This window comes from Centruroides sculpturatus, unplaced genomic scaffold (assembly GCF_000671375.1).
Source record: "Centruroides sculpturatus isolate CEXI.00-Female unplaced genomic scaffold, Cexi_2.0 scaffold1552, whole genome shotgun sequence".
Lineage (NCBI taxonomy): Eukaryota > Metazoa > Arthropoda > Arachnida > Scorpiones > Buthidae > Centruroides > Centruroides sculpturatus.
Window position 1 is genome coordinate 135,167 of NW_019385930.1, and position 22,323 is coordinate 157,489.

Here is a 22,323-nt window from a genome sequence, read left to right on the forward strand (position 1 = left end):
CCTGTTTATTTTACAGTACAATTGGTTTTATGATCGATATTTAGGTCTTAACAGAAAGAAAATTAAATATGCAGTTTTTAAAATCACTGATATAGTTTTAATATGGATCTGCGGATCACCAGAATTTTTTAACTTGTAAAGGGGTCGAGGATTCAAGAAGGTTGAAAAACACTGCTCTAATCAAACATATCTGGAGAGATATCTATGGGGTGTAATTACACCAAACTTGGTAATAATATTAGCCATAATATGCAGAAGCAATCCTCATTAAAAAATTGGTTCCAAAACTTATCATCAGAGGTGAATATAGCATTGTCCAACACTGTTTCCTGCATATTATCCCTGTGATTTCTGGTTTGTGAGTACATCTCAAAAATGTTGTGTATCAGGATATGATTCCTAATTTGACTATATTAAAAAACAGAATATAACTGCATGTGACTAACACTATAAATGTGTTGCATTTTGCAATTGAACACACTGTTCACCATTTGTAAGATTTAAAAGACCACAATGGAGGCCACATGGAAGAATTTCTGTTGCACTGCTAATGCTACTACTATATCATAGGCTGTCTGAAATTTAATGTAATGTTCATGTAATAAAAAATGCTTTTCCTATGCTCAATCTTTTTAAATTCATTTTCTCAAGATCAAAAACTTAAGCTAACATGCATAAATGCCTCTTTACATGTACCAACCTAAACAGCAATCTTCTTTAAAGCACCACACATTCATCTCACACCAGTGGTGTAGCGTAGTGGGGGCGGCCCGCCCTGGGTGGCACTTTTTAGGGGGCGGAAAAATTTCACAATAAATAATAATAATATCTTGTAAAAATTTGAACCATTCTAATCTATATTTGTGTCGCGCTTATGATAGTGCTATTGTCCGGACAGTCTGGGAATCGGCTCACCGTCCGGTGAGCTAGTAATTTCATCCACGCAACTTGTTGACCTTTTATCTTTTTTTTTTCTTTTGCTTGTATGATTCATTCTCATTCATATACAGCACCACTGTCCAATAGAGCTATTTTAAACAGATCGCTGCACTAGCACGGAATTTTTCATTGCTTGTTCTGTGACAAAACTGAATTTTAGTCTTCTAAATTGAAATACAGTGGTACCTCAGGATACGAAATTAATTCGTTCTGAAACTGAGATCGTATCATGAAAATGTCGTAAGGTGAATCATTTTCCCCCCATACGATTACATGTAAAACCAAATAATTTGTTCCAACACCAAAACACACTCAAATTAAAGCTAAGTAGTACATTGAAAAAAAAAAAGTATAGTAAGAAAAACACTGAAAAATGCGTTTTGTAGTTCTAAATATTTAAATAACCATAATAGAATAATAATTGATAAAAAAAATGTAGTTTTATTTGCACTTTACCTTTGAGGATAGACGACGGTGAAGGTGTAAACTGGTGGCAGAAGATAGGGAGAAGGGAAATGATACTAAAAACTTAACTTACATAACATAATGTAACAATAACTTAAAAATAACTTATAAAACAACACTAATTTTTTTATCTTTTTTTTTTCTTTTTTAATTTTTATTCACTGCTTTTTGCTTTCCTTCCTTCACTTCCACCAGCACTTTCACTGGATAGAGGTTGCTTGGTAAAATATCTATCCAAAGAGGTTTGGCTTTGCCTACTTTTTAAAATGTTTCTAAAATGACTTAGGCAAATGTCATTACTCTGAGCAGCAATACAGCCAGTGTGAATCTTTTCGAGGTGTTTCTTTTCAATAAAATCAGTCACTTTCTGATAATACCTCAAGATTTCCTTTATCGAGCGAGATCCTTCCACGACGAAGCAAACATGCAGACTGAGACCAATGAACAGAAGTAAATAAAAAATGGCACTGCGAACTAATGTAAGTCGTATGGTAAGTTTTTGTTCATATCGTGGAGCAAAAATATGTTCAAATTTCATGTTGTATCCTGAAAATTTCATATGCTGGGGCGTTTGTATCCTGAGGTACCACTGTACCTATATAAGGGGGAGCAAAATTTTCCTTCGCCCCGGGTGGCTGACACCCACACTACGCCACTGTCTCACACTGACCCCTGCTGGTGTGTTTTGATACCATTTTTTTCCATGATGATTGCTTCCACATGTCCTGGATAACAGTACAATAAGACTCCGCTTTATGTGGGGGATGCATTCCTAGATGACAAAGCGCTAAGCGAAACAACATTAAACAAGCTCATTTTAACATAAAGTAAATAGGGAAAAAGGAACACGCAACAAAATTATAGTAAAATCTGTTTATTTTTGAAGTTATTTTTATATTAATTTGCATAATAATATATGTTAAATAACACATAAACATATGCATAGAGAAATCTAAAGTTCATTTTTTGTGATGAAGGTCCTGGCTTTTCTGAAATTCTTGTTTTTTGCGATAAAGATGTGTAGTTTCATTTGTTGCTTTTTTTTCTTTCCTTAAGCAAATGTCGGTAGCAAGTGATCGCATCCAAAATGCCTCGTTTTGCTTTTGTACTCCTTTCAAAATCTGGATCATTCGCTACAGTTTGATCAATAATTTTGGTTATCATTATCAAATTTTTACTAAGGAAGTCTGTAGAGAAATTTTTTGGATTCTTCATTTTCAGAATCACTATTTTCCAGTTCCACATGAATTCCATGTTCTGTCAGTTCTTGAAGGTCATCGTTCGTAAGGCTCTCAACAGAAACCTGCAGTAACTCCTCAATATCCTGTTCATCTATATCTCCTAGTCCTGTTATATCGATTAGATTGAGTTTGGTCAACCTAATGATACAGTGATAGGCTCTTCTCGTAGAGAATTCTTGGATACCTTCAGCCATAACTTCTTCCACACTTTGTTCGTGCATTTAACAGTTAATTCTTGCTAAGGAAAGTCGATATTTCCTATGGCATCCGTAATGTTATATTTTTTCCAAAATTGCACCAAACCAGTGGCGTACCGTGGGTGTCAGCCGCCCGGGGCAGATGAAAATTTTGCCCCCTTATTTAGGTATTTCAATTTAAAAGACCAAAATCCAGTTTTGTCACAGAACAAGCAATGAAAAATTCGGTGGTAGTGCAGCGATCTGTCTAAAATAGTTCTATTGGATATTAGTGGTGTATATGAACGCAAATGAATCGTACAGGCAAAAAAAAAAAGATCAACAGGTTTCGCAGGAATTCCTCGGATGAAAAAGCTACTAGGTCACCCAGCGAACCGATTCCCGGACTGTCCAGACGATAGCACTATCGTAGGCGCAATGCAAGTATAGATTAGGATGTTTCAAATTTTTACAAGATATTATTATTATTTATTGTGAAATTTTGCTGCCCCCTAAAAGGTTATTTTGCCACCCCCTAAAACGTGCCGCCTGGGGCGGACCTCCCCTGCCGCCCCCACTACGGTACGCCACTGCACAAAACATAGATTTAAGGAAAGTACAGTGCTATGACGAATTGCCATCTTTTGCCAATTGGTATATAATACAATCATTTACAAAATGATTGTATTATCATTTTATCAATCATTTACAAAATGATTGTATTATATATGAATCAATGAAATGCCATGATAATTTGAATCGGCGTAAATTTTGAGTGTTTTTTTAGGCTTCAAGCAGACTGCGTTATATAAAATCAGCGTTAATTGAGGCAGCATTAAGTGGGGTCTTACTATATTACCAAGTTTAGTACAATTATTACACCCAGTAAATATTTTGTTAGATATCTATGAATAGGGATACTTTAATTATGATCACCCATATACAATTGAACTCCATTTATATGTTTTTCAAGGAAACTGAGAAAGTGAAGTGAAAAAATAAGTCTATCAGAGTGTATGTATTCATCACAAAAGTATGGTGCGGTGCAAATTAACACTGCAAAACTGAATCTGTACATGAAATTCTAACAAAAAGACGTTTGAATTTATCATTATAATACACATTTGGACAAAATATAAAAATAAAATTAAAACAGTGTGAAATTAAATCATGTACTTTAAAAAATTGACCAATTTTGTTTGTTTCTTGTTTTTTCAATGGACTTGTCACATACTGATATGGTCTTAAGATCAGTTGTCTCCTTCCATTGAAACTCCAGTCACATGAAAGAATGAAGAATCAATGAGGTTATAACTTACATGTTAAATTTTACAAAATGAGATATATTAGGTAGTTCAGAAAGTAAGTTCGTTTTTTTACCACTAGAGGGATTAGTCGTATTTTTCCTGCCATTTTTATTCTAAACTGTATTATCATTAGGCCTATATGTTTTGACAGCTAGCATTTTAAGGTTTATTTGTGAAAAATTTTGTTTGATTTTGTGCAATTGTTTATTTTTTGTGTCCCATCAAATATGGAAGATCGAAAGCATCATTTTCAGCATATTTTGCTTTTTTATTACTTTTTTTGTATGGAGAAGATGTGTTAAGAGAAAGACAGTGTCAAAACTGGTTTACAAAATTTTGTTCTAGCAATTTCAATATTGAAGATGCACCACGTTATGGATGGCCAATTGAAGTCAATGAAAACAAAATAAAGGTACTGATTGAAGCAAACTGCCGAATAACAACATGTGAAATCACTAAGAGATTAAATTTGTCAAATTGAACTTTTTACGATTACTTCAAACAAATTGGATTCGTTTCAAAGCTTGATATATGGATTCCACATGTTCTTAAAGAAAGATTCATGCTCTCTTTGGTGGGATTTTAAGGTAATTTTTTTTTTTTTGGAGCTTTTACCAGACAATTTAACAATTGATTCGAAATTGTACTGCCATCAAGTAAACAAATTGAGTAATATCATCAAACAGAAAAGGCAACCAGAATTGATCAACAAAACAGGTGCAGTGTTTTACTACGATAATGTCAAATTTCACACAAGTTTGGTAACTGGTCAGAAACTGTTATAACATAGATGGGACGTGCTATCACACCAACCATATTCGCCAGATCGAGCACACTCAGATTATTACTTGTTCTGGTCTATACAAATTTTTTTTAACTGTAAGACATTTACTTGAAATGACAATGTCAAAAATCACGTGGATCAGTTTTTTTGTAAGCAATGATAAAAACTTTTATAAATGTGAAATCATGCTACTACCAGAAACGATGACAACAGGTATTTGACCAAAATGGTTGATAAATAATTCAATAAAATATTTATTTATTATAAAAATATTGTGTTTTTTCCATGGGAAAAAACGAACTTACTTTCCGAACAACCCAATATTTGAATAAAAATTTAATTTATTTTGTTAAATTTACAAGAAAAGTCTTGATAGACATTTGATTTCTACCCCTACAAACACATATATCATAAAAACAAAGAACCCCTAAAAGCAAAAAGAAACAAAATAAAAATAAATAAGTAAATAAATAAGAACACATAAAAAAATCTTAAAAGATATACAGTGCTTTTTTGCATTTCAATTTAAAATCAGGGAGATCAAGATGTAAAAATTCATCAAAATTATTAAAATTTTGCAATATATGGTAGAAAGAAGATCATTGGAATAGATTTATATGATAAAAAGGATTAAAAACAAATAAATGAGCAGAGTTTTCTCAATGGAATTTGAAGTGAAAGTCAATCTTGATAAATAAGACCATTAAAATATTTGTAATATATTAACCAATCAAAATATTTAATTCTCTCTCGAAGAAAGATGGGAAGCCCAAACAAATTTCTAGCAATATTACAGTAAACAGTGAACTTTCTGAAGTCAGAGTTTGTTATGCACTAGCTCTGACACCAGCCAAAAGACTTCTATTCTGCAGGCATAGCATTGTTGCCAAAATGATGAGAGAGAAGTGTCAGCAAGTGGAAGGGAAGTACCTAGAGAAATAATTGAGACACTATGTAATATATATAATTCCATCACCATTATTGATATTTCTGAGAGAACGTGAACTGCCTTAATATATACTGTACATTGGTTATTTTGTGTATGCAAATGTTTATGACAAAAATGAGAACAATTGAAAGATCTTTGTCTCTTCTTTCTTATTTTTTTCTGAAGAGTAAAAATTTTAAATTTGTCTTATCTTTTTATTAGTAATAATGGAAAAAAGAAAGAAGCAAAAATAGATAAACTCTTTATCTAACTAAATAAAATTAGTGGTGTTTATAAAATTTTTCAATCTTATTTTACATTAATTGAAAGACAAATTAATCTTATATACAGCAGCAAACATGCTTATAAAATTTTATAGTTTGGTTTAGTCTATATTTTCATATTGCTTCTCAATTTGCTAAGCTTCAGTTTCTATTTTGAATAACAGCTGAAAACTAATTAAATATCTCAAAATTTAATACTATATAAATTTTTTCATTCAAATTAATATAAGAACAAATTTATTAATCAAATTTTAATACCTCTGAAATATAATAATCCAAATGATCATCTCTTTCATTATAATATGTATTCAAAACTTTATTAGGATTAGGTATTGAAATTTCCATCCATGAAAATATCTATAAAATTTATTTACATAAATAAATATTTAGCAATTTAATTACAGTATATATAATTTATGTTTAAAATATAAATATATTTTATAATTTTAATTTTATAATGATTACTATTTTACAAAACATTTATGATAAAATTAAAAGATTTAAGTCAATAAAAATATGAAATATAAATTATATATAAAATCAATTAGGTATATTATTATTTAAAATTCTAAATCCTAAAGCATATGATAAATATTAAAAATAGACAAAACAAATGATTATTCAATACCCAATAGTAAGAAATAAGCCTAAAAATAAAACTTCTAATAAAATGTTTATTAAATAATGAATATCTTAGATATGAAACTCAATATTCATTAGTATAATTAATGCTTTTTTAACTACAGATAACACTCAATTAATGATTATGATATGTAGTTTAAAAACAATTGTAGTTAGAGAATTAAATGTTTATCATATTAAAATTTTGAGTGCAAGTCTTTATTTTTCATTTTGAGAAAGAATGAATTACATTTAATAATTGAAATAATAAATTTTGCAGTTAATGATAATAGCATTAAATATAAAAATTAGTAATAAAAATAAAAAAATTTAAAACAAAAGTTTATATCAAAATAATAGAAGTATAGTTTAACAGTTTGGAAGATAATTATAAATATTTAAGTATAATGCAATTTTTGAGCCTTTAAATAATTTTTTCAAATTACTTAAAGGCTCAAAAATTGCATTCAAAATTTTGAAATATGCAAATGAAATTAAATAAATTTTTATAAAAATACAAAATCTTACAAACAAATTTCTTTGCAGTATTGACTTGTATACAAGACTTAAACATTACAAGTAAGGTGCCTTAATTTTCATTAGGCAGTCAAACTTCTGAACAATGGCTCTACTATGGAAATATAACAAATGTCATTGGAAGATAAGCTGCTCTTTTTACCTTAGTGCTTCATTATTACCTTGTTTGTTGACAAGAACATAGTGGGGACAAATAATTCCCAGAAAATATTGTGCATCATTAAAAGATGATCTCCAACAAAGGGAGAGTCCCCAATCCATTTGCTTTCTGAATTAGCTCTATTGATCCTAAGAAATTTTGCCACTAGAGTTGTTGAGTTTGTTTCATTTGTTTTTATTATGAGGCTACCAATATGGGGATTATTCAAAATCAAGATGAAAAAGGGATGAAGTGAGATATGTGAGTGTGGGAGACACTGAGGCAAGTCATCTTTTTATAGTTTTACAATTGAACCTGTTTGATTGGATAAAAACTATAGTCACACTAGTTCAAAGCCAAAGTAACATGATAGTTTGTGGTTCCTTGTGGTTATTCCTTGACTGTCCATTGGTTCTGAGGCAATGGACTGTCAAGGAAAATTTTGATTGTCAATAATTTGATTGGTTCTGACTCTTTCTCACCATCTCTTGATTGGCTCTTTCTTTGACTCCAAGTGAAATTGAACCAAATTGAGTTGCAAAAATGGCCAATCTTGTATGTTCAATTTGACAATGCATCTCAGCTCTCAGCTCTGACTACACAATGTTGGCAAACTTTGAAACATTTGTATCTTAGACTATGATGAATTTTCTCCTGATACTCAAGAAATTTAACTATTGCAGTATCACCTTTTTTCAATAAAAAAGTCATATTGCATTTGATCTTAATATTGTCATTTTTATGAACCAAAGTTTGGAGTCAAAGTTTGATCTCCCTGATCTAGCATTTATTAAAATTCTGACACATGAGTTTGCATCTTACTGCCAACCTTACATTACATTATCATGCCACTCAGGTATGTGGAAAGACAGTATAACTTCTGGACCCCTTAACCACATTTATCCATCTGCTCTATCCTAATGACCCAACTGCATCTGACTTGCCAATTTATTTCAGGAGTAGGGAATATTCAATATTCCCTCCTACAAACACCATAGTGATATGTCCTTGAAAAGAAACAAAGAAATTTACTTTAAAAAAATTAAATTTCAGGCCCTCTATAAGAGTTCAGACTCCATTGCTATAGCAACATCTTCCCTTCTTGTCAGAAATACTGCCAGTTACCAGAGTTACCACTTAAACTTTTCTTACTGGGCAACTGCCAGTACTATATACCAACTATATATACTTTTTATAATTTCTTCCAATGCAGCATACCAGTGCATTCCAGTTAAAAACAGTCTTGCTTTTAACATTGTAGAAAATCACAAAAAATTCTGTACAAAAGTCTTTCTCATACAGAAACTCCTAAAATGTAAATCAATCTTTTAATGTATTACTAAATTTTAATAACAGAGGACACTGTTCTTAACAATAAAAATTTTTAAAAATTTTTCTTTAAAAACACTTGAATTATAACTATCGCCACTTCCTCAGCGGTTTACAACTAAAATTAAACACCATAACACTTACTGAGCTTACTGCAATTTAATATTCAAATGCTTTCAGCCTATTCTTATAGGCCTTCCTCAGGAAACGAACATAAAGCTTTTGAATACTCGTAAAATTTAAAGTTTTTGAACATTTTAAAAAAATTATTGAAAGTTGAAAATGATTGTTATTGGTTTTATTCATGTATGGCAAAGTAATATATGAGCAATCTGCCAAGGGGAATGCCTCTTGAAAAGTCTTTTATGGGAAACTGGCCCATATTTAGTGTTATTAATGTAAAGTCTGTTGGCAAAGTGCAAACCCACAACCAACTACCAGTTTTCAGTATTCACTCAGCCACTGATTGTTGTTTACAGTTTATTTTGTATATATATTTGTTCAAAAAGAAATGCACTTAAAAAATGGCTTTCATTTTGGAAAGTGGCCATTATTGGAGGTTTGGCTGTATTTCATTACATTAATATAATGTTTATTTAAAATGAGAATTAATAATAAATAACAAAAAGATTAAATTTTAATATGTAATATCCATTTTAAAACTCAAAAGTGAAATTAAGTTTACAACACTTTTATTTATTACAATTATTAATTTAAAATAAAATATTTAAATTTTTAATGCATTAAATTTATAACAACACAAAAATTATAATTAAATACTAACTTGTTTTGCAAAAATTTCATGATTTTCTTTGCTTAAATTACTTCCCAAACCTCTTATAAGAGAGAGAGCAAATTTAGGTTTTGACAAAATATTTGCAAGATGTGACAAGCCATTCATTGCAAGTCCAATAACAGAAGTTTCTATGATGAAATCATTCTGTAAATAAATTTTTTTAATTAAAATTATAATATTATTTTCTCTAATTATTTTAAGAAAATTTTATTTATTTGATAATTTGCTAGAATTTTAACATATAAATCAATTTTAAAATAATATACAACTAAATATTTTCATATATAATTGCACTTATAAACTGTACTAAAATAATATGGTTTTTGTCTATAAAAATTTTATTTCATTTATTTCATTACATTTAGAGGAAAAGTCTTGATATACATTTGATTTCTGTATCCCTAAAATAATATATCATAAAAACAAATAGCACCCCTTAAAACAAAAACAAACAAAATAAAAAAATTAAATAAATAAATAAAAACAGGTAATAAACCTTAAAAGATATACAGTGCATTTTACATTTCAATTTAAAATCAGGAAGATCAAGATGTAAAAATTCATCAAAATTATTTAGATTTTGCAATACAGTAGAGTGTCGATTATCTGAAAGAATTCCAGTCGGCAAATTAAAATTTTTTCCAGTGCTGTGGCGCTGCAATCTTTGGCTACTCAAATATTTTACATTTTTGATACTAAATTAACTTCTGAAGTATAATTTTTTATTGTTTTTATATTTTTCAATATATTTATTTTGTTTACAAAATGAAGAAATAATTTTTAACGATGCAAGAGTCACGATTATTATTTTAAAAAGTTTACGTTAGGCTTAACATTGATGAAAATTCAACGCAAAGCGACAAGCAACGGAGAGAAATTTCAACATGGGATAGGTTAATATATTTTTTCGTACATAATCGGTTATCCGAAATATTGATTTTCTGAACAACCCCAGTCCCCAATTGATTTGGATAATCGACGCTCTACTGTATATGGTAGAAGAAAGATCATTGGAATAGATTTAGATGATAAAAAAGAGTAAATGCATAAGTAAATAAGCAAAGTTTTCTCAATGGAATTTGGAATGAATTCCAATCTTGATAAATAAGACCATTAAAATATGTTTGAAATGTAATTTTGTTAGATAGTTTTCAATCTAATATATATCAAACTTTTTAAAGTAACAGAAATTAATTTTTAATAAAAACTTAATTTTGAGTTTTAAAAAGATTTTAATAAAAATTCAATAAATGATGCATTTATGATGTTATTTAATGATGTATATTAAATGATATTAAATAATAATTTATTTAAATGATGTTATTTAAAATCTTAACAGCTTTATGGTGGCTTAGGTGTAATTTTTAATAAATCATTTATTGAAAAAAGCAAAAATGTTTGAAAAATTACACCCACTTGATAACTAAAAAGCAGTCAAATCATTTCATTAATTTTTATTAGTCATTTAGATCATAAATGCAAGAACACTGAATAAATTTCCATCTTATGAAACAGCAACTGCACACTGGGTTGTATATAGCAAAATATGACCTTGAACCTTTAACTGGTGCGTACAGAGTTTAATCTTCCAAAATGAACGTTTTCTTAATTCCTTCTGGGTTCTTCTTCAGGTAAATCAGCTGGATCGATCACAGAGATGAAAAATTTGAACAAATCCGAACGCTGTTGAGTTTGAATTGTTAGGTTCGTTTGTGTATTCCGTCATGTGACAGGTTTAAAAGTGCTCAAACTTAATGACCAATGTCCAAATGTGAGAGAAAGTTATGTCAAAATACATAACATACATGAGAGTGAGATAAATAATTAATAATGATCTTCCCCCGTAATTTTTCTTTATTCTTTACCACGTAATAAATAGTATAATGCTATCACTCCTTATGCAGTAAGTTCTGACATGTCATGGAAAGGTCAATTTCATCTCTTGTATTAATGCATGAGGATATGTCATACACCTTAAAAATTCCATCTCCTCTAACCATTTCAGGTGGTCAATGTGTTGTGTGGTAACAATTAATTGCATTTTAGTGAAGTCCGCCACAATTTCGGGATCAGTGGCGTAAGTGGAGAGTGAGGTGGTGCATCTATTGCGTTGTATATCAGAGATATGCTCTTTTAACCTAACCCCAACGAACGTTTAGTCGATCCTATATATACCAAATCCCTGTTAAACCAATTATCCCTTAGCGGGACTTTATAGATGCTTGATAATCCCTCCACACTGGATTGGTCCTTTCCATTATGTAAGATGTCAAACAAAGTACTGCATCTCCTGTATGCCATGGTAACCTTTCGTTTTTTTTGCAATGGTGCTGTATAAAAGCCTCAAGAGGGGGTTGAACATAAGAGGTATCCTCACATTTTCCATTGTTGTGTTGCCACTTTGCGCAACTGTTGTAATGCTGGAAGGAGCCTGCACCTGTTTATGGCACCCCGAGATTTTCCGTATGATATTGCAGTAACCATGAGACGTGGCAATGACTTCCAAGTATTTTAACTCTTCCGCAAGCGTCTGTTGTGTAGAAGAGTGCATGTAGGCTCATTTAACCAATGCCCTGAAGGCCACCATCTTGTACTGGAAGGGATCACATGAGCTTATTGGTATGTATGTGGATACATTAGACGGTTTGCAATAAACAGATGTGCTTATGATGGAATCTTCAAATCTGATATCCAAATCGAGGAAATGGACTCTGCTGCTATTATGTTGCTCCATTTCAAGGGACAGCCCATATTGATTGTCATTCATTATGCCTAGAAAATGGGTTAGGTTGGGAGTTGTCCTCCATAAGATAATAATGTCATCGACATACCTTTTGTAAAGGATAATGTCTTGGAGGAAGTTAGGCAGTGTCCTGCTCTCCAATTGCCTAATAACCAGCTTACATAAATCCCCGGAGACCAAACTGCCCATGGGGACACCTCTGGTTTGTGAATACATCACTCCTCAGAATTGAAAAACAGAGTTCTAACAAATTAAATGGGCTAATTCTAGTGCCTGTTTTTCAATTCCGAGGAGTGATGTATTCACAAACCAGAAGTGTCCCCATGGGCAGTTTGATCTCCGGGGATTTGTGTGAACTGGTTATTAGGCAATTGGAGAGCAGGACACTGCCTAACTTCCTTCAGGACATTATCAATTGCTAGTCCTCTTCGAATTCCTCTCTATCCGATCGAACGAACGTCATCTGATTTGATCAACGAATATTGAGGTATCTATAGATTCTTGTAAACTCTCTCTCAGCGGAAGTAGCAACAGAGCTAGGTCATTAGGTCAGCATGCAAGCTGATTAGAAATTTTTGTCAATCCCCTCCAGAGGAGTGTATATGTAACTTCATTTAATCGCATCTAACTTAGGTTTAGTTTTATGTATCATAGGTTTAGTTATATAATAAATTCTTGTTGTTGTCTGTTAAAAACCTGTCTCCTGTCACTCCACAATACAGACACTTGTCGACTTTCCCAACCCCCTTGCCACTCGGAAAAAAGCCATCCCAAAGACAAAGTGGGTGAGTTTTCCCAACTCAACGATTAGAGGACTCAGTCCCCTTGCCCATATTCTCACAAATTGATTTGCAGGAGTGGGGTGAAGCCAACCTCCAGGTTTTCGACAGGTTAGTCCGTAATAGAGAGTGTCCACTGGAAACAAGTTTGTCCACTGAAGACAGGTTCCTTACAAGGAGACAAATTTAGGCAATTCTAGCACATATTAGCACAAGCATGGAAGGAGAAAACCCTATGGCTGTTTTAGGTAACATGGGAAATTTCGTTCCTTTATTGCCTGCGTTTTCTGGCAATGCAGCAGGACTTAGAGTATCAAATTTTTTGACTCATTGGGAGACATAGCAAAGCTAGCCACCTGGACTAAACCACAAATGCTAACAGTGGCCAATTGAAGCTAACTGGCATAGCACGGGAATTCGTCAGGAAAGATAGGAGAACTAAAGACATCGAAGATTTCAATGAATTTAAGAAGAAATTATTAGAACGATTTGACAAAGTACCTTTCCTGATTTGTTTAAATAGATTTTATTCATGTGTTCAAAAAAAGAGAAGGACGTACGAACATATGCAGCTAAACTCCAGGCCCTAGCTGCTGAAACTGAGATTCCCCAAGAGGAGTAGATGCGGAAGAAACAGCAATAATCCAGCAAATACAAACCAAAGAATTAGATGAGCGCCTGAAAGCTCAGTTTTTAAATTGCATAGATCTGAAAATTAGACAGAGAGTAATGTCACGAGAGCCGGCGACGTTTGACGCTGCTCTCCAGGTTGCAATAAATGAAGAAATGATAGAGTCTGACTGCACACCTCTGCACCATCATCAGACCCATAGGAGAAGTCGCAGTCTCATATGTTTGAACTGCAACAGGAAATTTATATTTTTCTTAAAGAGGAAGACCACAAATATGCTGAAAATTTTGTGATTGAAGATTTTTTGGTAAAACTAGCGTACTTATGTGATATTTTAGAAAAGCTGAATGCTCTGAATCTCTCCCTGCAGGGAAGCAACAAGCACCTTTTAAAGTCGATTGAAAAAATTTTAGCTTTTTTAAAGAAATTAAAACTATAGAAAAGAAAAATAAATGAGGACAGAGGAAAGGATGTTTCTCCTTGTTGCAACAGTGTTTGACTTCCAATGGACTTAATTTCTCTTGAGGTATGAACTCTATTTTTGAATAACATTTATCACAGCTTATCACCTAGTTTGATAAATATTTTCAAAATGATAATATAAATTTGCATGGATTCAAGATCCGTTTAATGCCATTGCTCCATCTGAATTTACTGCTGCAGACGAAGAGAATCTTATTGAGTTGCCTTGTGACAATGCATTTAAAATAAAATATAGCAGCATGAAATTAACTAAACTTTGGATATCAGTAAAAGATGAATATCCTTTCTGAGTGGTACAGCTCAGAGAATCTTAATTTCATTTGCGACTTCTTATTTGTGCAAAGCTGAGTTTGTCAATGTGATAAAAACTAAGCATTGCACAAATATCAATGCAAAGAAGGAAATGAGGGTGGCTATGTCCAGTTTGATTCCAAGGTTTGAGAAAACATGTGGTAATCAACAGGCTCATCCATCCCACTAATTATAATTAATTGAATTTGTTCAATTACATTTTTTATTGCCTTAAATACGTGTTTTATTTATTTTTTACTTAACATCCTAACTCTTTAATTAAAAAAATATTGGCTATTTTGCAAATTGTAAGTGAAGATCTTAGTGATGTTCTTTCCCAACTCTGTCTTGTTGAGTTGGTTTCCATGTGTATCACGATTCAATGTAGTGATCCAGGTTCAATGGAAAGCACACCTCCACACTCAAATTGATAATATTTACAGTTTATTTATAGGTTCTATATGTAGAAGGTACAAGTTCAAAAACATAATATATATACGATAACAATGCGTGGTGACTCACGTACTAGATTGATTTCTGGGAACTTTAAACTTTGAAGAGCCCTCAGTCAGCTCGTGGAGTTGGCTCAACTGCATGGTCCGTCTAGTCTCCACACTAACCCGTCCCTGAGATGTTTACCAGAGGAGAACACTCTCTCTACGCTCAGCGGGATTCCTAAGTGCCTGAGACTACCGTGTACCAGTCTCTTGCCCTTCTCTTTCGTTCACCCCGCAATTTAAGGGTTTTTTGGACGGGGACTTCTGACCAATCACAACCCCTTCTTGCCCGAACAGTTTACACTCAGGTCCACCGTCATCCGACGAAAGTGAAGCTTACATAAACGTCCACCACTTGTTTACATTCAGTTGTTTACCATATGGCAAATTGTCTAACGTCTGACTACAGGTGGGTCCAATTGACAAAGACGGCACTCTTCTTGTTTTCCCTCTGTTTACAAGTCAACACCTTACAAGTGGTATATTACCCGACCACAAGAGGGTCCAATTGACAAGGTCGCGCTTCTTTTGTTCCCTCTCTGCTAAAAGGTCAATGAAGACAGAGGAAAGTACTTGTACTTGTTAGAATTTGACATAGGAAAAAATTTGCCTTGTATATAGTGCCTTGTGAAAATCTGAATTTAGCAAGGGTACCGAGAATCAAAAGAGTTTGGAAACCACTGCAATATAGCTGCTGGCATGTATCTCCTAATAATGATACATTATAAGGATGTCAATGCAACTTTGTAATGACATGGTGCTGTGTTCAGTATGGAACCGTAGTGTTTATCTAATTCATCTGTATTCATATGAAATATCAGAAAAAATGATGATAATGGACCTATCAAAGGATGGAAGGTACATAGGAAAATAGGTTTGAGTTAAAACTACCAACAATTTTGACTTACCAGTGTTGTTTGGGACACAAGGGGACACCTTAAATGTGCTATAAATTGTACCAATTTTGTAATCATTCTGTGAACAGATTCTTGAGAAACAGCTTGAATCTGAATTGTTTGTTAATTGATTATAGATAAGTTAAGATAAATATTAATAACTATAAAACCTTAATGGTTTCTTAATGAGATATTATTGAATATTTATTTATATGAAGTCAAATAGTATCATAGATATATTGATTATTAAAATAATATTCGAGGTTTGTCTGATTATTATCTGACCAATGATTTATCTTTATAATTAATTTTGCTATTGCAATGAAATTGTTAGATGTATCAGAAGAGATGTTACTGCACATACATGGCAAAGCATTGCCATGCATGTGCAGTAAATAAATATTTTCTGGGAATTATTTGTCCCCACTGTTCTTGTCAACAAACAAAAAAGAGGATTAATGCCGATATCTGCTATTAAACATCTTTTGAAGAAGTGGGAGGGTGTCAGAACAAAGGTCTTAGAATGACATTCAAACAAGTTTGAGGTTAATAGTCTTAAGGATTTCTACAATTACAATGCTATTAATTACTTCTGAAAAATCTTGAAGAGAGAACAGTAATCAACATTAGACAGATCCTTTAACCCCCACAAATGGAAAAAACATGACTAATAAAAATGCAAGACTGTGTATATATGAATTTTTATTATTACATATAAATAAACGTAGTAAGAAAGTGTATATTTTTTATGTTTTGGGTCTCCAGAATAAATTAATCAAATTCCCATAAAAACCTATGGTAAATCTATAATTGGTTAATGAACAAGTAGGATAGCAAACAAAGTCTTGGAACAGATTATGTTCATTAACCGATCACCCACTGTATCTTCAAATGTATACAATTAAACGTTTAACTTTATTTCAAGTTCATTTTAATATGGTTTTAATATAATCCCTCATAAATGCAATAGAAATTGCACAAAATACCAGACATAAAATAAATTCACCAGAATCCTAGATTTTGAATAAAACATGGTCTCAAAACCAATTTTACTTATAGACACACAAAATGCATTGAGTTTATGGGCAAAAATAAATTCAAATTAAGAAAGTTTGAATTACCAAAAGTAAGCTGTGTATTGTATATATTGTGGGTATAGAACCATAAGAAGATAACCTGTAAAACCATAATTTTTAGAAAATAGTATTTAAAGATTGCCCACTAAAAATTTTTTTATGAAATTGTTTAGAAGTTAATATATCTGCTTATGGTCACAAATAGAAAGAGTTGAATATGATAGGAATATTCTATTATTGAAAAGCTGCAGAATTTAGAGTTAGCTGCTTATGATTCTACACCCATATTATATATACAGTAGACTTTTGATGAGTCATTTGCATTATTGCTCAACAACATTAAATTGCTCAACATGTTCAGTCATCACAAAAAAAATCAGAAATGCAACAGACATATCCACAATATGCAATCTCACAGCCAAAAAAAATGTGGGCACAGCAATGCAGCTTGCCATGCATGTGCAGTAACATCTCTTCTGATACATCTACCAATTTCATTGAAATAACAAAATTAATTATAAAGATAAATCATTGGTCAGATAATTATCAGACAAACCTCGAATATTATTTTAATAATCAATATGTCTATGATACAATTTGACTTTATATAAATAAATATTCAATAATATCTCATTAAGAAACCATTAAGGTTTCATAGTTATTAATATTTATCTTAACACATAAAATATATAATATAAAATTATGAGATGAAATAAATCCATTATTATTATTTATTAATGATAATGTATTCAAGTCATTTATATAGTCAATAGTGTTATATAGTTCCAAGATTTGGGGTTTTGATTGAAGAGAGAAAGATAATAATTTACAAATAAATTTTATTAAGCATCTGTATTCCTTAAAAAGATGGATTCCATCATACATTATATATTTTACAGGTGCAATACAATATGTTAAAAGAATGATGGCTCTATGTTCAGAATATTGTAAATTTTGTTACTCTAGTGTTAATTTCAATGCTTTTCATTTAGTAACAGAATGTAAGACTCTGATGTCTGTTAGACAAAAGTATTTTGGTTCAGATTATTTATTGGTTCAATCTTATAAGCAATTGTTGTATGATTATAATAAATATGATTGTATTTATAATTTTATTGCTAAATTAAACAGTTAATGGGAATTAACTTGTTTAGTTTAAGATATTCTTTTTTTTTTTTTTTCAGATTTATAACCACCAAGAGGTGTGGATATGGTATATTAATGGCTGTTTCAGTGTTTGAGAGTTGGCAGTGTGTTTGTTTGGCACTTTTGGGCTTATTATAATTATCAATTTATTTAATTTTCAGGTAATTTAATTGCTTAATTTCTTATATAAAAATTTTTAGAACTTTAGTTTGCATCAACTATTTGCTGCCACTTTTGTGTATATTTTATATTTTTTGGTTATGATTATTATCATTGTTGTGGGTATTATTTATTATAAAATTTTGTATTTTCACTTTTAAATGCAATTTTTATATCATAACAATTATTCTATAAACAAATATATAAACTATTAATAGAGAATTTGATATCAATTTTTCATTTCAATAAGATTAGGAAAATTTCTGTTTAAAAACAAGACATTATTTCATTAATAAATATTTAATAATAAAATAATTTTGTTTAATTCTGTTTACTTAAATATACTTTACATAAAATATAAACAAAATTATGTAATCATACCTGTTTAATAATCCAATCCAAAGATTTAAAAAAATATTGATTAATCATGTTTTCAAGAAATGTTTGATATTCATTTGGTTGTTGTTGTATCCATGATGTGACTAATGCTTGAATATCTGTATCTTGTTCACTAAAAAATAAAATTTTTATTACGATTCAATAACATTTATAAAATAATATTCTAGTTATTATTTCTCAATAAATGTCATAAACATCATAAACATGCAGCTCATTCTAAAACTGAATCAGGAAAATTTACAAAAAAATAAAGCTAATATAGAATAAAAAAATTTCTTATCAACTTAGGTAAAATTTTGTATTGTTTTCAGATAAAACCCATTTCCAAAATTTTTTGCTTTTGGATAACAAAACGAAAGTGAAATGCTCCCTTTCACTAAAAAACAACTTAATTTTCTTTATAATATATATCATCTATAATTTTATTTTGAAAGAATGATTGAGATTTACTTAATAATTTAATTTCAACTTTCAATTAAAACATAATTCCTAGAAATATCTCTAATGTTTATTAATTAGTATATTTTTTAGTTGAATAAATAAATATCTACAGATAGATTTAGTATATATCTCCAAATCACAGTCGGAAATCTTTTCATTTTCTTTTAGTACTCGCAAGTTTGAAAAATATTTAAAATTGGATTGTGCCAGTGAAGATTTAAATAGCTCCATTTTTACTTAAAAGGCAATTATGATTGTTCCAGCTTGAACAATTGTATCGTTTTTTTTCCTTGCAAACACTTCTGTACTATATTAAATTTCAAATAAAAGTCTGCCAAATAGAACAGATGGTTCTTGCACTGTTTTAACTTGTTACATAGTGATGGATCCACATTCCTAAGAAACTCTTCAGCTGAGTCGTACAAGTCAACAAGCCTCTGCAAACTATCACCCCTTGACAATCACCTTACCTCAGTGTGCAAAAGTAATTGGTTGAAAGTTTCATCATTTTCTTCACATAACTTCGCAAACGGTCTGGAATTGAGAGGATGAGCATTAATTTTATTTATTGACCTGATGCACACTTTTAGAGTATCATGAAGTTTGCCACTCAGTTTTTTGGCTACAAGATGCTGCCTGTGTAGGACACAGTGAACAGTATGTACTTTAGGAACCTTTTCCTTCAGAAAGACGAAAAATCATCTGTAACGGCCTACAATAGCAGGTGCACTGTCAGTAGCTACTGCAGTAATATTCCCGAGAGGAATGCTGTGCTTGTTCAAATAATCTTGCAAACATAAAAAATTGTCTCACCTTTTGAATCAGTTTCAAGATACTTAGCAAATAGAAATTCATCAACAGTGTCATTCAGGGATGGGCTATGAAACCTAACATAAGCCATGAGAAGATTTGAACTTCCAAAAGTTGATTCATCAAGTTGAATAGCAAACTTACAATGCTGGAGCTCAGAGGTCAAAGTTCTTTCTATATTATCGGCCATTTCCTCAATACATTATTGCACAGTATTTGCACTTAATGGTATGCATTTTAAAACTAGTTGAAAGTCTTTCTTCATAACATTTTCAATTATATCTTTTATAGCTGGTATTATAATCTCTTCACCACTAGTATATGGTTTGCCTTTCTTTGCAATATTAAGAGAGATGCTGTAGGATGTCTTCAGTCCTCCTTCTCTATCAACACTAGCAGATGACTTCAAATATGTATTCAAATTTGGCCGAACTCTCAATTTCTCTTTTAGTATTTTGAAATACTCAAAATCTTTGTTTTTCTTATCAGAATGGATCCATTCCAAGTTGTCTTTCATTTTTTCCGGCTTTATAGCATCATTGCTTAAAGTTTTTTCACATAATAAGCACATAGGAATAGTTTCATTAGCAAAAACCATATTTCAAATACTCCTTGAATATTGTCTTCTTAGCATTGGTAGCCGACATTGTGGGTATTAAAATCAGATTTTTAATATGGAAAACACAATACGTTTGCAGCACAACAAAACAGCAGCAGTAAGAGACACAACTTACACCTGCACAAGCTATAAAGAACTGCCTGTTTATTCCCAGAGTGCAGTGTTACCACCTTTTGCTAACAATAGATATTTAGAATTAGAAGGAATTATAATTGTTATAAACTATTAAACTAAAGATATTAATAAATGTACGTGATTTTTTCATATGAACATAATGATAATTTGATTTTTGGTGAATTTTTTAAATAATATTGCCTGACTGACCTATATTGCCATTGGACAGTTTACAAAATAAACGTAAACAAGATGGCAATGATAAAGGGTTAATGATTTTCGATATATTACGATATTTTCTCTGTAAAGAACAAAATATCTACATTTAGATATAAAATACTTAAAGTGACAACTCTACTAGAGTGTAACAGTGCAACGTATGTCTGTGTATAATGAACTACCAGCGTTCATAACATGTTTGCAACACTAGTACAGTTGCCAGATGCATGAAAACAGAGTAACACAGCATGTGTTACTCTGTTTTCACGCATCTGGCAACTATAGCAGCATAGGCTAAGGCAAAACTCAAGTTATAACTAAGGTAGTCAGTAATGTTGATCATATCCATATTTCAAATTTTTATTGTAATATTCTATTTTTTCCTAGACAGTTTAATTGGTATTAATCAACTCCCTTTCGACCTTTGTGTATTAATCGACTGACCCCTGGAGAACTCTTATCGACTCCAAGGGGTCGATAGCAACCACTTTGGGGACCCCTAGATTAGATCTTTCACTTTTCTTGTAAATAATTTTTAATAAAACTTTCATCCATATCTGTGGAAAAGACACTGCCTCTTTAATTTTATTGAACAAACTAAGAATTTCTAAACAGACCATTCTCGGCAATGATTGAATAAATTCATTTTTCACTCTGTCCATATCAGGCCTTTTTTAATCTTTGAATTGCCATTTTTAGTTTATCAAATGAGAAAGGATCATCCAAAAGAAGAGAATAATTATCATAATCCATAGTAAGCAAAACACTGAGACTGCCACTGTTAAAATTCAATTTCAAAAAATGTATCCATCCCTCAGTAGAAATCTGACTCTCCACAGTCCACTTAACACACACTTGATTTATAATTTTCCAAAAGTCGCCTGACAACCTTATAGTTTGCAACTGTTTACTTATATTAATCCAATATTTTATCTTCTTGGATCTACATAATGAACAAAAATGTGAGGCCCTGGAAATAGTTTATATTTAAAAAGAAAAGTATATTTTAATAAATTATAAAACAACAAGAAAACAAATATTATAAGTGTCGAGTTGGCAACACTGGACTTTGACATCGTTATTCATATAGAATAGAGAAAAGGAAATGAATCAAAGAACAAAATAAATAGAAAAAGGGAATTGTTTAGAACTTAAAATGCAAAATGGAAAGAGGAAGCAATACGACAAAATATGAGTGCAGGTGTCTTAGTCATTGGTAAATCACGATCAGAGTCAAGTAGATGATATTAGATAAACCATCTCAGGCAGACCTTTCTTGCAATCCAAACTAGTCTCAAATTCCACTTGGAGACAGGTAAGAGACCAATAAAGGAGCAGAAGGGGAAAAGCTTGATGAATAAGGGGAGAGAAAGATATAAAATCTCTGTGTTACAAAGGAAGCCATTCAATGTACCTGTTCAATCCGAGAAATCCTCCACTACTAATCATCGCCTTTCCTCTGCCAACACCAAGA

General features: G+C 31.3%; 1 protein-coding gene and 1 pseudogene across 1 annotated transcript in view; both read right to left on the bottom strand.

Annotated features, from left to right (window-relative positions):
- The window catches only part of LOC111612635 (cytoplasmic dynein 2 heavy chain 1-like), a gene marked incomplete at its 5' end in the record, with an annotated part of 92,742 nt that overhangs the window by 53,540 nt on the left and 16,879 nt on the right, over positions 1-22,323 (bottom strand). The window contains 3 exons of the mRNA XM_023353873.1: positions 6,383-6,481; positions 9,535-9,690; positions 18,629-18,758. Of these exons, the coding sequence (XP_023209641.1) occupies positions 6,383-6,481; positions 9,535-9,690; positions 18,629-18,758 (385 nt within the window). The remainder of the gene's footprint in view (positions 1-6,382; positions 6,482-9,534; positions 9,691-18,628; positions 18,759-22,323) is intronic.
- On the bottom strand, positions 19,786-20,477 carry LOC111612634 (annotated as a pseudogene).